The sequence below is a fragment of the Patella vulgata genome, chromosome 4, assembly GCF_932274485.2.
Source record: "Patella vulgata chromosome 4, xgPatVulg1.2, whole genome shotgun sequence".
NCBI classification, from domain to species: domain Eukaryota; kingdom Metazoa; phylum Mollusca; class Gastropoda; family Patellidae; genus Patella; species Patella vulgata.
The window spans coordinates 21,335,254-21,352,163 of NC_065882.2; the positions used below are offsets into that span (position 1 = coordinate 21,335,254).

The 16,910-nt window shown below is 37.7% G+C and overlaps 1 protein-coding gene across 1 annotated transcript; it reads left to right on the top strand.

Moving 5' to 3' along the window:
• The first annotated feature begins 361 nt into the window (after positions 1-361).
• On the top strand, positions 362-16,368 carry LOC126818254 (transmembrane prolyl 4-hydroxylase). The gene is made up of 11 exons (XM_050545564.2): positions 362-3,134; positions 3,950-4,211; positions 4,930-5,008; positions 6,309-6,463; positions 6,866-6,927; positions 7,757-7,791; positions 8,677-8,842; positions 9,028-9,082; positions 13,138-13,250; positions 13,474-13,564; positions 15,075-16,368. The coding sequence occupies exons 2-11, from the start codon at positions 4,053-4,055 to the stop codon at positions 15,366-15,368; spliced, it is 1,209 nt and encodes a 402-aa protein (XP_050401521.2). The 5' UTR covers positions 362-3,134; positions 3,950-4,052; the 3' UTR covers positions 15,369-16,368.
• The last annotated feature ends 542 nt before the right edge of the window (positions 16,369-16,910 follow it).

A 16,910-nucleotide genomic window follows, 5' to 3' on the forward strand; every position in this document is an offset into this window, starting at 1 on the left:
AATGTCGCGATGTCGGGTAAAAATGTCGTGGTGTCGGGTTAACGATTGTATACAGAGTCAGTTAAAAGCCTGATTAAATAAATGTGTTTTAAGTTGTTTTTTTAAACGAATATAGAGATGTACAACATGGTCAAGATATAACGCGACAACCCGACATCACGACAACTGGACAACCCGACACCACGACATTTTTACCCGACATCACGACATTTTTACCAGACATTACGACATTTTTAGTGTCGTAACGTCGGGTAAAAATGTCGTGATGTCGGGTAATAATGTTGTGGTGTCGGGTTGTCGCAATGTCGGGTAGAAATGTCGTGATGTCGGGTTGTCGGGTTGTCGCGTTATGAAAGGCGACATCACGACATTACGACATGATACCAATCAGCCACCATACTCGCCAATTCTATAGCCTAACTATAGACAATATATAGAAGAGTTTATCGTCGTAATTACATATCCTATAATTTCGAAGACATGCTTTTTCTCTATAATTATGAACCGATTTTCTTCAGAAAAGCCGTGTCTTTACCTACAAAGCATTATCACTCTCATCAAGAAAATAAATGTAATCAATATTGAATCGTGACACTAAACAACGAGCTTATTATCATCCCATAATATGGTTAGCGCGTGTGCGTTGTATTATTAGGTCTGTCATTGAGTCAACTGGCGTGGTTTCGATTCCCCGGTTGTACGTGACAAGGAGTAGGGTCGCCTGTCCAACCTACGCGCTAGCGAATTATTGAAATAAAATGGAATCATAAATATGTTAGCCCCGAAATGACCTAGTTTGTGTCGAATTATGATTTTTCCGGTATATATTATAGGGGTTTTCGATCAAAAGGAGAGTTGAAGAAGTAAACATAAAAAATTTACTTACAAATTGATTTAATAGTTATTTAGATAAGTGTTAACAATATAAAAAATTGTATTTTAAAATTTCTTCAATCATATAAAATCAACCGAAACCAAGCACTGAACAAAGCAATTACAGTGTGCATTGGGGGGGGGGGCGTCACTGAAACCTTTTGCCACGGGGCGCCACATAGGCTTGTGAGGGCCCTGGGTAAACCTCAGTTTATCGTCCCATCAGTAATTCTAGGCATAGCTTTGTCAGCGCCACAGGGGGTCACGGTGACTAAGTAGGTAAATTTCATTTCATTTCATTTGTCAGCGCCACAGACACCATCAACGAATAGACAACGATGGCAGTAAATGAATAACGAACCGCTAAATTAAGAACACAAGCGAGGTTAGGTGTAAGTTGTTTGAAGTTGAACTTTTAATAAATGTTTATAAGCTGATATTGAATTAGACACGCATGTGCATGTGTTAAAGGCGGGGAGGATGGCTGAGTGGTTTTATGCGTGATCATCGATTTCCTCCCACGGCTAACACCACTATGTTCAAGCGAATTATTGAAATCGAATAGAGAGAGAGAGAGAGAGAAATGGGGTTTAACGTCCACTCGACACAAACTAGGTCATTTCGGGACTAACATATGGTTTAATTTTATTTTCATGGGGGTCTTTAGCAGTGGGAGGAAACCGGAGGCCCCGGAGAAAACCCACGAGGTTGGACAGGCGACCCTACTCCTTGCCACGTACAACCGGGGATTCGAAACCACGCCAGTCGACTCAATGGCAGATTTTATGATACAGCGTGCGCACGCTAACCATTCAGCCATCCAACCCCCCTGAAATCGAATATCTCCAAAATGATCTAGTTTGTGCTGTTTGGGTTCTCCTTGTCAGTGATGCAGTACGGAGGGCCTGGCAATATACAGCATTCTAGTCGTTCGGATGGGACGAAAAATAGCGGTCCCATGACATTCTGGAGTCCACGAAAAAGAAGCCCTGAAAGTTTGAAATGCAACTGTTTCCCGGTCAATATTTCACACGTAACACACTGCATCATGGCGTATATCGAGTCGGAGCAAACAAGTAAGATGTTAGTTAAACCCATTTCATTAATGTTGGATTTTTGTGCGCACAGGACCGTAACTTCCAGGGTTATGGCCACGGCCTCTTAAGCAAAATGTGTAACAAAGTGTATGTGCGTGAGGGGTGGGGGCGGTGGTATGCGAGCATGATGTAATATTATAAGATTTATTTTAGCTTTAAGAAAGGTGTTCTGTTTAATATAGAAATTCGTTACCTACATGATGTGTGACGAAAATTAGGGTAATGAAGTAGCTTGCATTATTCTACTTCTATCTTAGACTAACTCACCGACAGTTATGTCAGTATCCATTGCTGGAAGTAGGGTACTATAGTCCAGTTATCTCCTGCACAGATTAGCACAATTAACTAGTGTTGATGTAAAACGGCGCCTATACGAAACACTTACCCAAAAGGATAATTGCCCCGCCCTAATAGATGACGCATTATAATATCTATATAGGAGAGATATGGTTTGATTTACCTTCAGATATCATAGAGCGGCTCGAGAGGGGACCATCGTAGTCTCCTCGGCTTAGAGGCCAGGGTGAACACATCATCCTAGCACGAACCTTATGTAGAACTAGCAAGAAGTATGTGACTCTTGCCACGTTTAGACCGTTAGGTCTGAGTCAGAAAGGATATTAAACTCAGACCGTGGATAATTTAATAACTCGAAAAGTACTATCATAACTTTGTAGTTTGCTGTATTTGTTTAATTATATAAATTTAGTAACAACATAAACGGTGTTCCAGAGTCAGTTAATTGATGATTGAAATAATTGATCCCACAACGTGAAGTCGAAGAAAGTCATAGACGATAATGTCACAACTACCCCAAAGTGTCACACATCTGTACCCCGTAGTGCCACAATGAAACCTGCCGATTTCCATCGTTCTCTGTTTAGTTGGTCCGTCCGTCCGTTAGGGACAAAAATATCGGCAATCAGCTTACCGCGACCTTTCGTTTTGTCATGCTTATAGTTTCTTTCCATCAACGTGTCACTTTAATTGTATAGTTTCCTTTTGTTCCTTTAAAACGTCAATGTGTAGCTGTTAACCGATCAATATCTCCTGACGAATTTACGTGTAGATCAAACCTGTAACACTCGAACAGAGCTGAAATTTGGTAGGCATAATCACGACGGAGGCTTTGTTGATATTCAGAGGATTACAATGTGTCAAAAGGTATGTACTTTTCAAATTTTAGTATACGGCGTGTTTTAATACCATTTTGATAGTTATGTATATATGAAATGCTTGAATACAACATACACGAATTTTCATACCCCAATTATAACTCATCTATATAATATCGCCAGCCTTATCAAATTTCTTTGATTACTATAAATTCCAAAAATTGTAAAATCAACCTTCCGCATTTAGCCAAAAAGTAAATGCACAACACAATGCACAATATAGCTATAACAAAATTGTGCCAGACGTCTTGTATTCTAAATTCTTCTAATGCTCAAACACAAATGTGGCGTCTGCCCGCCACCCCACATTTTAGCAACGCTACTGTGACTCACCTTTCTGTCAATTTTTATGCTTCTATACGTGTTTTGGTTTCTTCATTAAACAGTCGGTGGTGGTTGTTCATTACATCAATATTTCATATTATATATTCAAGTTGAAACCTGTTTCCACAGAATTTGAGAGATACAAGCATTCATTAAGGAATAATAATAGGTTGAAATCGATTTATTCATGTTTTATAGCTTAAGTCTTAACATAAACTTTTATTTAAGCAGTCATTAGCGTTATGTGGTGTGGATATTGTAGTGACTAGTGACTGTCTCTTTGTCTCCAGGGGAACGGTGCACCATAAAGATATGCGAAATTTAACATGAGAAGCAAATCTTTGTAAACATTTATTTCATCCTTTTTAACATTAATTTAACACTGTTAAAGACCCATATGCGCAATTAAATGGTTTGTGTTCAGTGGACATTAACAGCTACCTCTCCAAATCGTTATTGGATATATTTATGTAATTGTAGACTGATATGGCGAAAACAGACAACACCGTACAATCATATACCCAGATTTAAGGAAACTAAACAAAAGCGTGTAATTGTATTGTATGGCCAGTAGACAAGCGACATGTATGAAAGTGTCTATATATTTCTACTGCTGTTATTATGGAGTTGTTATTTAAGAACAATAGCCGATGAAAGAGAGTTGTTTTGTTATAACCAAGATGGAGAACGTGTCTGTGGTGGAGATGAGTTTTTACATTTAACCAGAATTGACGGCAAGGAGGTAAGCAATAACGTTGTGACGGATGTTGTGCACGAAACAGGGGATGCTCGTTGTTATATCTCTTACGACTGGGCTACCCACCCCATTCCCATTTGATCACGTGTCTGTTCTTTTTGTGCTGTTTACTCCACTGTCTATTATTTAGGGGCCGCGATAATCCGAATCCTTGTTGTTTTTTTTTTTTGGTTTTTTTTTTTTGGAACGGTCCTAATTTATATGGGGAACAACAAGGATGACACAAGAACAAAATTAATCTGTATTGGAAATGAAGATCAGGTAAAACATTCCATAGTAGTTGGAATCCAAATGAGAATAATATTGGAACGGGTGGAAATGCCGCTGGGTATGGAACAGTCGCGATCCCCTGATTGCGAATCATATTTTTGTCTCAAAATGAACAAAGTTTTTTGTTCAGTTAATGTTAAAGGACAATATTGGTGCCAGTCATTATCGCATATGTGATAGAGCTGGTTAAACACATTCCATATATAATTTTAACACAGAGATCATTGCTACGATAGCTGAGTAATACAGGTTTCCTGAATCGGAAGTGACGAACGCCAAAGGAAAACACGAGTGATAACTGATATACGGGCGAATTTCTGCTCACTAATAATTCCCTCGAATTATACATGGTACGTATTACTTAAAAGACACTATCACAATCCACATAGAATTAAAATGTCAATTTTATAAACTCTTATTACATTATTTAAAGGTTGGGACTGTACACAAACTATATGTAGATGGTAGAAACCTTGAGATGACAACTCTTAGTTTACAACCGTTAATACTGGGTAAGTTTAAAGGAACTAAACTGTAACTCAATAAGCAATATTTTCCATAATATTCAAAATTAAAAACGCGAATTAGAATTCAATGTTGGTCCATTTTAATCAATATTGACTTGTTATCTTACTGCGAAAATATGGGACTCTAATATAACAATGGACATTTTAAAATCAGTACACGACTCGTGTTCTTTATGGTTTCGAGAGCTATTTGTAATTTACAAAGAAAAACATATCCCGCAAGACAATAAGGAAGTCACTAATTAATTTTAATGACAAAATAATTTTAAAGGATATGTAGAATGGACTAAGAGGCGAAAACTACTTCCGTTCAATTTGGACTGTTCATGTATTTCAATGAACATAATTGATTAGAAATTAGAAACTAATTTTTTTTTTTAATGTAAAACACTGTATATACACTCGTACTACATGAATATGTGCTTTTAGACACATTGTCATTTATTTTAAGTTTCCAAAGAAAAGAGCTATACGCCCTTTAACTTAAGACAAGGCTTACTGATGTATCCTTTGTTCAATGTCTAAAATTTCTGTTCGTTGCTAAGATAAATCTAAGTAGGCCTACTCCTTTATGGTTATTTCTGAATAATGTAAATGTTACTATAATTTAAAGAGGTGGTATCACTTCCACAGAGAAAAAATATATGTAGTTTTGCATACAAGCGTATAAAACACAACTCATGTCCCAAGTTGATAATTTGCCCAGTCAAATGAAAGAGCTGTTTCAATATTGACTTATTTTGACAGTAGAGCAGAACCGTGACTTGCACTCTCAACAGATAGTGGTCGCAGATTTATCTCGTTGCTTTTTGTACGCCCACGCGTAGTTTGGGCGTATATTATATTCGTCGCCCGTGTCCTTTGGTACACTAGTCCGTCAGTTTCGTTGGACCGAGATATATAGGAGTTTATGACGGATTTTTAAGAATTTCGTGTGATGATTGCACACGTTGAGGGGATTTTCAGCGTTCCAGAGTTATGACAATATTAATTTTCAAATTTGGTGTGAAGCATTGGGATCAAACCTTATTGATTTAGAGCTTTCTATAAATTTCTGTTCCAGTTATATATTATGTGCCTGGAAAAGCTATGAACCGTATAAAGATTATATTTATGGGGGATAAAGGATCCTTATATCAAATTTGTTCCATATATAAGTTTTCTATGTCTATATTTTTTCGCGGCAAAGCTGTGGGCGTATTTCGACACTTTATAAGTGTGTCTTTAAAAAAGAATTGGTCGAACTACTTGAGGTGTCCAAATACATTAACAATATATATTTCAGAAATTCCAAATATGTTAACTGACGAAGAATGTGATCATTTTATATCTGTTGCTAAGCAAGAAGGATTGAAAGATAGTAGTACTGGAAAGAATGGTGGTGACAATACATTTAATATCTTGGATTTAGATGATAACAAACAACTTAATATATTAGAGGTTATATATTTTATGTAGTTATGTACAGGTCTTGGTGGTTCCAGTTCACGAATTTATTCCGCCCGGTTAAGGACGCCGCCTTGGTAAGAGTCGATCATGTGGCAAAGAAAAATTAAATTATACCAATTGGTTGCTAAATCGACAGCGCAGCATACCTGGAATGCAAAACATAAAACAAACAGTGCTGAGCCAGTTATTCAGTCCTGCCAAATAAGCCGCGGGTGCAAGATTTGGCCTCGTTCAGTGTACGAGACTCGTGAAACCGCACCAGTTTTAAGTTTTCATATCCGGATATATCCAATGCTATCTTATCAAGTACTGAATTATGTACTTATTTATTTGGCTGTTTTGGTGTTGTTCAGTCCACAGAATTACGAATGGGTATCGGTTGTTGTTTTACAGATGCGGATAACAATAGAAAATGCCTTTGATGTCTACCTTACTGATGAAGATATCTTACAGATGTAAATATTTGTTTTTCTATTTTCAATTTAGTTTCTAGTAATAGAATGAAAACAAAAACTGGGAATAACTCGATAACTTATATTTCATTACCTTGGTCTCCTACCGATACCTAAGTACTGTTAAAGGGAAAGGTGTCTTTTAAGAACACAAGGATTCAACACATAGCTGGAGTGGGGATTGAAATGAAATGAAATGTCGTTTACCGTCCTACTTTTCTGCTGAAACCGGGCTAATGGCGACGCGCATAAGCCATATCGTGTGATATTTCGAATTCCAACTGTCAATGGTTCTTTTATGTGCACGACATACACGCCAATGTGTACACGGGACCTAGGTTTTTTCTATCCCATCCGAACCATTATTGTCCCTTGCCACGATCCTCTGCACCACTGACAATGGTAACGACCATAGTACCAGCTCATTAGCCACTGCCAAACTTGGTAGCAATGGTAACGAGCATGGCACCAGCTCATTAACCACTGCCAAACTTGGTAGTAATTGTGGGTTATTGTTTTCATTGGTCTACAACTTTTGCTGGCCGACTAATCAAAGTAGTGGAGAAATCAATCAAACACGGAGCCAATTAAGTTTTCGGAAGTGGCAGTAACAGTAACAGAGAATTTCAGGATGAAGGCGCGAGAAGACTTTTCAAGTCGTAACAACATACGTAAGGTGCTTAGACTGCAAGGGATAAGGGACCAGAAACAGCACTTTGCCAAGTGAGCTGGTGATGCTTGTAACTAATGCTTTGTGAATATAAAAATCACTTGGGATTTGGGTTAATTTTGATCTGTGGCTGTAAATAAAATTCAATTTTTAATATTTCAGGTACATTCATACAGGAATTGATAAGAATGGTGATGGTGAGTTAAAATGGACAATAAATAAACTTCCATTTTAAAAGAAAATTGTGTCCCAAAAGTGTGTAAATCAGTCCATCCACTCAAAACGGAACTACATAGTGGTTTGAATAACATGAATACCTGGTTATAACAATTCGATCCCTACATTGGTCGAGAAAGTTCAACGTGGTTTCCCCTTGTCAGTGGCACAGGACGAAAAGCCAAGGTCCCGTGTATACATTGGCGTGCACGTAAAAGATCCCTTGGCAATTGGAATTCGATAAAGAGTAGACCATATATAGTGCCGCTGCCCAGGCAAAATTTCACTCATAGCACACTGTATAGAGCATGCCCGTCTTCATTAACCCAGTACGAGCAGAACAGTAGGACGTTTCATGTCATTTCATTGGTTATAACAATCTCAATTATGGGATTTTTTTTGTGTCGTCGGTCCAAGTGCCGAATTCTGTATATTTGGGTGGTACTAGGTAACTGGATTATCGGCTAAAATCTCCAGGGCTTGAATCTCGTCGTGGGCTAAAAAGAAACTCGTGATTTTTCATGCCCAGTGCCCGCTTCTCAGTGTTAGAGCCTGGTGAACTGATAAGGAAACGTTTGGCACGGAAAGGCGAGAACAACCCGAATACACAAAAAGTGTGTGTACGTAAATGAATCTCTGGAATTGGATGAAGAGAAGGCGGAAAACACAATACAAGGACAAATTCCCCCTCGTTGACAATGCAGACGTCACCATAGAAAATAATTACTCGTATGTTAGTCCCAGAATGACCTAACTAATGGCTGCTTGACGAGACGCAAAACTAAATTCCTTTTCTATCGGCTATAAGAATGGTTTATGTTTGACCTCGAATCGCTTTCAAATATATACACTATTTGTCTCTTTAGGTAATATTACACAAGAAGAGTTGGGACGACTTAGACCAGCAGAAATGGAGAGATACATCAAAAAGTTTGCCCATTTTCAACCGGAAAAACAATCTCGATATAGTCAACAGGCTTGGTTGTATCCGGACAAATCGGTTGATAAAACATTTAGTCAGGTTCAAGAAAGGTAAAATTGATTAATCCTATAGTAATATCACCAAACTCGAGTAAACAAATAGTTTTCAGAAAGCCAATTTGTAAGCTAATTTACACCCGCAAAAGGCCACTTCATGTATGTTTTTGGTTTTAAAAAAAATTTGAAAAGGAATTTAAAAAAAAAGAAATATTTATTGGCATTTTATTTATTTTCAGAGTATCGGAAGTAATCAATTTACCTATAGATGTTGTTAGACTAAGTAATTTTCAGGTAATAACGTCTAGATATTCGGGTGAAAATCAATATCAATAATGTGTGTCGTGTGTCCACCATAGCAACTACGTATATGCAGCGTATGGCTGCTTGTGGGGTTCTTGATCACTGGCGTTGCAATGCTGCTTCCATTTGATTTTGACGAAGATTTTTCATTTGGGGACCCTGGCAGAAACGAAATGAAGACTGGCATACGCCATACAGTGTACTATGACGGAAATTTTGCCCAGTCAGCGGAATTCCAACTGCCAAGGGATCTTTAACGTGTACGCCAATGTATACACGGGACGTCGGGTTTTCGTCCCACCCGAACGACTAAACAGCTGCCCTTGTCATCTGGGAGAGAAGATGCCAATACTCGATTTGTAAGACATCATGAGAGAGAGTTGGTCATTAGGACACTGCAGTGCAGGAATTAAATGAAAACAGATTTTAGGCTATGAGGCCCAGTCCACTTCCCCACCATCACGAAGATAAAAGTGATTTAAACACAATTTAACAAACTGATGATGGTGACGGAATTTTGACAATAAAGTTGGTGTTAGAAATGTTTATGACAATATTATACACATTGACCGAAGGCCCCTAGATCTTGAGACTCTCGAGCATTATCAAGCTGACGACACTGTGTAAGTTTGACACAGCATAGTGTCAGCTCTGATGAACTGAAGTTATGTGGATCCCTCAAAGTCGCAGCAGTACGGGGAAAGTTGACAGCGCGATCCTGAAGATATTGCCGGATAATGTGACGATCTTATAGAGAGGGGTGTAGCACCATGGGTCTTTTGTCAGACGTGGAAAGCGGGTCATCAAAGCCGGTCGCCACATCCTACGTAAGAGCCATGCACTCTCTTCTTACTACATATCTTAATAGCCCTGTGATCGTCAGATCGTCTAGTATTTGTAATTCTCTTCTTGGATTCATTTTCACGTTGTGTATTTTCTTCCTACTATCTAAGTAGTTGAGACATTTGTCTTACCAGAAATAAAAATGCATCAGTTCAGTTCAGTTGGATACATATGGTTACAATGCATAATAGATTACATTAGCATACTTATAATTAACACCTTTCTCTCAACCCCAACTCCTGTAAAAGTCTAACCAGCATGGCTAGGACTCAGGAAACGGCTACATCATATGGTCGTCTAAAGAACCAAGGCGATGTCTACCCTCTCTGAGGAACTCAGATGGTATCTGCCCAGAACCCAATGATATCTAATCTTAAAAAGCCTTGCAGGGTCTCATTTATATATAGGACCCATATGGATATCACGCACAGATCAGACTATGCATGATCCTGAATCTGTACAATTACTGATATATACTATTCAAAAAAAGTAGGGGATATTTGATTTTTAAGTGTTATTAAAGTCACCTAATGAAACTGACGAAGAAACAAATGACAAAATGAAATGAAGTTCACATTCATCGATTTATTCCAAATGATCGTTAGACTAAGTAAGGCACAGACTGACCATTATAAGGGTAAAATGATACCCGGGGTCAAACAGCAAAGTTACCACAGCATCACAACCAAGTCAGTAACGGGTAAATCCTCCTCTGTTTGCCAAACAAGCATTGATCCGACGTGGCATACTCCTAATGAGACGTCTAAGGTCATTTTGGTCCAGATTGTCCCATTCCTGTTGCAACGCAGCAGCAAGTTCTTGGACATTGGCAGGACGTTGTTGACGTTGACGTAACTTCTGTCCAAGCATGTCCCAGACATGCTCGATGGGGGAGAGGTCGGGACTCAGTGCTGGCCAAGGTAATGTGGTGATGTTCTGTTGTTGGAGGTAACCTGTAACGATCCTGGCCCTGTGACATCTTGCGTTGTCATCCTGGAAGATGAAACGGCGGCCATGACGTCGTGCGAACGGCACAACATGGACTGCCAAGATGCTGTCCCGGTAGTACTGGCCTGTAACACGCCCTGCAACAACATGTAAAGCCGTTCTTCCAGCAACAGTGATGCCTCCCCACACCATAACAGAACCACCCCCAAATCGATCATGTCTGATGACGTTAACGTCTTGGAAGCGCTCGTTTCGACGACGCCACACCCTCCTACGTCTGTCCAAAAAATCAACAGTGAACCTTGACTCATCTGAAAACATCACATTGCTCCAGCGTCGATTATCCCAGTGTTGACGATCCCTACACCAACGACGTCTTGCCTGAATGTGATGATCTCTCAAACAAGGGATCACGCGAGGACGTCGGGCGCGAAGGTGACCCCTATGCAGTCGATTCCGAATCGTCTGGCCACTCACTCTCACACCAGTGTCTGTTTGAAGACGAGCGCTGATCTGATTTGCTGTGATGACACGATTTCTCAAGGCCAAGGTACGGATAAATCGATCCTGGGCTTGAGTTGTCGCCCTTGGTCGACCTGAGCGTGGTCTGTCCTGTACAGATTGTGTATCACGGTATCTGGACCATAGCCTGCTTATGACAGACTGAGAAACATTCATCGTCCGCGCCACAACCGCCTGTGTTGTGCCTATCTGTAGCATGCCAAGGGCACGTAACCTTTCATTTTGGGTAAGCCGACGCATATCAAAATTTGTTTTCTGGTCACTAAAACAATTAAACTGATGTTTCCACCCTGGAATTCAATGCCACAATGACTGTAACATTCAAAGTCAGAGTCGTGCAAATCTTGGGTTGGACCCCCATGATGATCCCAAGCATCACCTGCATTCCATGCGGTAGCTATTGGTGCGTTTGGGCGTCACATGTAACTGGAAATGTTTCTTCTGTTAGGTTCTATAGTGACTTTTTTCGTAGTCATTTGCATATTTTAGTATTATGCCCCCAAAATCAAATATCCCCTACTTTTTTTGAATAGTATAGTTGGACGGTTACAGTGATGCAATTAGTAAATTTTCAATCACGTGTTAAACATGATATTCTGGTTCCCAATATTATGGGTCCCACGGAACCAGCTATGTTTAGGTTGTATAACTCTTTTTATGTGTAAATCCCTCTCATTATTTGAGTGCACGAGATCTGACTTCTATAGAATGTGTGAACCAAATAATTAATTAAAGATATAAAGATCATTCATTTAAAGAGCAAACATTCTATCAATCTTACTACAAGGGGTTGTCGCGCATTGCTGTGCAGGCCATTGCCGATCTGTAGTGGAACCCGTTTTCTTGAAACGATCGGCCAGTCTAGGGATGATAGTGCAATGGCATCCAAACTTGCTGTATACGGCTCTGGTACAGAATCCCCTTTGAAGAAACGCAGTTCTTGCAGTTCAGATGTCATCATTGGCATATTGTTGCGTCTTCCACAGAACTGTAGGCGTGGTACTGATCCGATATTTTTAAAGGCAACATTTTATTCTGTCGACTTGATTTTTTGTGGTGTGTTAACGTGATCGTGTTATGGTCATTTCCTATGGAAGCGTATATATGCACCGTGCTTTGGTCTGATGTGGGCTTAAGTAACTGAAGCTTTTCACCGAGTCCATTGCAGAAGTAGTGATTTATATATATTCAAAAGTCCGACTTTTCCTAACAATTTGGCTGTGATAGTTTGTGGGCAGTGGAGGGTCTGAAAGATATAGGGTGGGTTTTTTTTTTTGCGGTCCTGGCATACTTTACAAAATACACTTTCGGAAGCTGAATCATTTATCCTTCCATCGATGCGTCTCCGACCATTCTACGACTTATTGAACCAAATTTGTGTACAAAACAATAACCCTACCATGTGTCGATATTTCTACATGTTTCGAGGCATGCGACATCGTATTCGTACTGGTTTAGACCCAACTTCAAAATCACAAAACGTAGAAATTTCTGGGATATGTCGTTGGAAAGGTATATTGTCACAATTCTATGAAATACAATTACTGAGTGACGTTTAGAAAGGTAAACTATTAAGCCGTTAACCGATAAGTTAACGTGTTTCAGAAAGAGAATCCGTGTGAAAATTCCCCAGAATAATCGAAGGTTAAGAAACAAACATTAGGATTATAATATAACCATGGTGTGGTAAGACAATGGTAATAATGGTAGCCTTGATACCTTTTATTTTCCAGATTGTTAAATATGGAGTTAAAGGTCATTATAACGCACATCATGATTCGTCCCGTGTTGATGATAGTATACCCTGTTGTGAAAGATTTGATACACGACAATGTAGGGTCTGCAGGTAGGCATGATAATAATAATTACTTTATTGTTTCAAAATATATAAGCCTGAGGATGAGACTAACAAGAAAACTCAGTCATCAACATCCCGCTCCCTTGCATACCAAATTTTGCTTCCATTGAAACACAAAAATTATTACATCCGAGAAATTTCTAACTAGCAATGGAAAATATCAATATAATTTATTCAGTAGAAAATTTATTTATATTTCGTTTTTTTCCAGGTATATGACAATATTATTTTATTTAAATGACGTAGAAGAGGGGGGAGCAACCGCTTTTGTTTTATCAGAAAACGATACTTTCGCAACAAATGTAAGTCAAATATTTAAAAATTAGATTGTATTTTATGGTGTGATTACAAAGAAACAGAGTAATAGGGAACACAATCACTCGTTTTGTATAAGCGATTGTGTTTCTCAATTACAAAATGCCACTTCAAAATTATATAGAGAAAAACTTGCCTGGATTGTTTGAATGGACAATACTGATAAGCTTAACAATTCCAAGTTTGAAACCATGCGAATACTTTCTATAGTACATAAGTTTTGATGACTTTGTTCTTAACCCAGAATATTATTGTTTCAAAATTAACCAGCGGCTGCCAGGCAAGATAGGCCCACATTTTGCAAAAGATGGCTAGAGAACAAGCTAAATAAAAAGCGATTTTTTTGTACAATCAAGAATTTATGATCCGATATGTACGAATATCGACAGTAACCAAGACCTTTGGAATGTAAAGATATACTTCAAGTTTCATCAAAATCAAATCAAAATTGTGACTTCTAGAGTGTCCTCAACCTTGATATACCATATATTTACACTATTTGCCTACGAGGGGGGGGGGGGGCATTTGTCCGGCAGTTTTGGCCCCATTTTTACGAAATTTGAACTCAACTATCTTTAGGGTGTAACGATGATATATTCAAACATTTTTTTAAATCGGATAAAAATTGTTCCCTTTACAGGAACCACAAGCTAAAAACGCGATTTTTCGTACAATCAAGGGCCATAATTCTGAAAGTTATGATCCGATATGCGCGATTATCCATAGGAACCAAGATCTTTGTGATATAAACATACATTTAAAGTTTCATCAAAATCAGATCAAAATTGTGTCCTCTAGAGGGTCCACAAACTTGATATACCATATATTTACACTATATGCGTACAAAGGGCGGCCATTTTGTCCGGCAGTTTTGGTACGATTTTCACGAAATTCGATCTCAAGTGTAATTACAGTGCAACGGTGATATATTGAAACGTTTTTTTTAAATCGGATAAAAATTGTGACCTCAAGGGGGATCACAAGCTAAAAACGCGATTTTTCGTACAATCAAGGGCCATAATTCAGAAAGTTATGATCCGATATGCGCAATTATCCATAGGAACCAAGATCTTTGGGATATAAACATAAATTTAAAGTTTCATCAAAATCAGGTGTAAATTGTGACCTCTAGAGTGTTCACAATCTAAAAACGTGATTTTTCGTACAATCAGAGGCCATAACCCATAAGTTATAGTCCGATAGATGCCAATATCGAAAGGAACCGAGATCCTTGGAAGATAGACCTATATTTCAAAATCGGATAAAAATTGTGACCTGTAGAGTGTCAACAAACAAATTGTGGACGGGCATATAGACAGACGGGTAGACAGGGCGACGACAGTATACGTCCACATGAAAATGTGGGCGTATATAAACCATAGATTTAATGTCTTAATCCTTTAGAGGCATTTACTAACTTGATAGAGCAATAAACTATAACACATACTTATGGAAGAACAATTATTTAATTTATCTTTTCCCCTTTTTTTGTTCCAGCAAGTTGAATTTTCAGAACAAGTCAATTTATACAGAAAATGTTCGGACGCCAAAATACGCGTTAAACCGTCAAAAGGAAAGGCCATAATGTGGTATAATCATTTTATAGATCATAAAACAAAATGGATGGGACCGATGGACTTGCAAACATTACACGGTGGTTGCCCGGTGATAAAAGGTGAAAAATGGATTGCAAATTTTTGGTTGAGACCGACTGACGATCGGAAACATGACATCGAAAGAATAAAAATAATGCGGTATAAGATGCCCAGGAAACCAAAAACAGAGTTATAATTTGTTGTTATGCAGATTTCGTTGGTTTTCACTTTAAGATCTCAAATTTTATATTTTATGGTGTTCGTGGTGTGTGATCAGTTACAGCATCCAATTCATATTTATACCATGGGATCAGCTACAGTATCCAGTACATGTTTATGAATTAATACCGTGGGATGAGCTACAGTGTGTGAAATAGCTTTATTTAAAGGGCAATTTAGCAGTTAACTATCACAACAAATGAAACCGAAGAACCCATGAAGCAATTAATATATGTAGACATGAACCAAAACTAAACAGGGACCCAGGAATTTACATTCAAAGAGCGTATGATTGCATCATTAAAATGTAGTTTACATGGTCTCAAAACAATTCATAAAGTATTACCCTTTAATTTTTTTTATTGTTTTTAATTTTGTATATTTCCTTAAATTATTTACAAATTTACTTTTACTGCATCTTGTTTTTACTGTCAGGATTAACTGCTTATGGCTTCAGTTCACCTCTATAATACCTGCCCTTTCATCTTTTATTATTACTTTCATCTATAACCAATTACTGTAATTGCTCGTGGCTTATTATACCTCATAAATAATTGTTTGATCTTTTATTCCTGTACTTATCTATACCTATTACAGTTTTAACCATCTATGTACATTTGTTTATTTAACGGCTTGGGACAGTTGCTCAAGCTTGCTGATTTTGCACCCCATTGGAGGGTACACACTGCTCTTGTATATATATAACCATATTATTTTCATTTTATTTATCCTTAGGTGGAAGTGGACGTAAAACCCCAGAAACGAACGAATTTTATTTATTTTGTTTAAGGAACTTTTGATATCCGAGGACTTTTTTATTTTGTGTTTTTAACAATTTTCAAGTGTAAATAATTTAATTAAATCAACCTGTTTTTAACAATTTTCTAGTGTAAATAATTTAATTAAATCAACCTGTCCATAATATCATATTCATTGTATTGGACGTTAAATCTGTAATAAACAACAACAACATTTTATTTATTTGTGTTATATGCTTGATAAGGACTTGTTTAATCTTGTTGAAACAAATAAACCATAGTAATTTTTATCCATAAATAGTGTGTTATTTGATTATGTTCTAATTACTAAATGCCATTTAAAGAATGATATATATTCAATCCTACAATTACACAGAGACAATGAGTATAACAATCCATGTTACTGATGTAGGATATATTGGATCACCAATTCATCATTGATATTTTAAACAATCATTCTTGTTATTACATTATTACACTTTAAAATGTCTATTAGCATGAGGCAATTAAAGTGGAATTTATTTATATTAAAGATCCCTCGGCAGTTTGAATTTACAGAACCCTACTGTGACAATGTGACTGCAGGCTAGATTTTCAAACTGAACATTACACAAATAGTCTCACAGAATATGAACCATTACTGTATTTGAAGTCTCTGAATGATAAAAGACTATACTTTTTGAGTTACAATGCCTCTATAAATAAAAACTATTTTGTGTCTGGGTCATCTTATGCCATTTTTGTCACCTATCTATTATTCT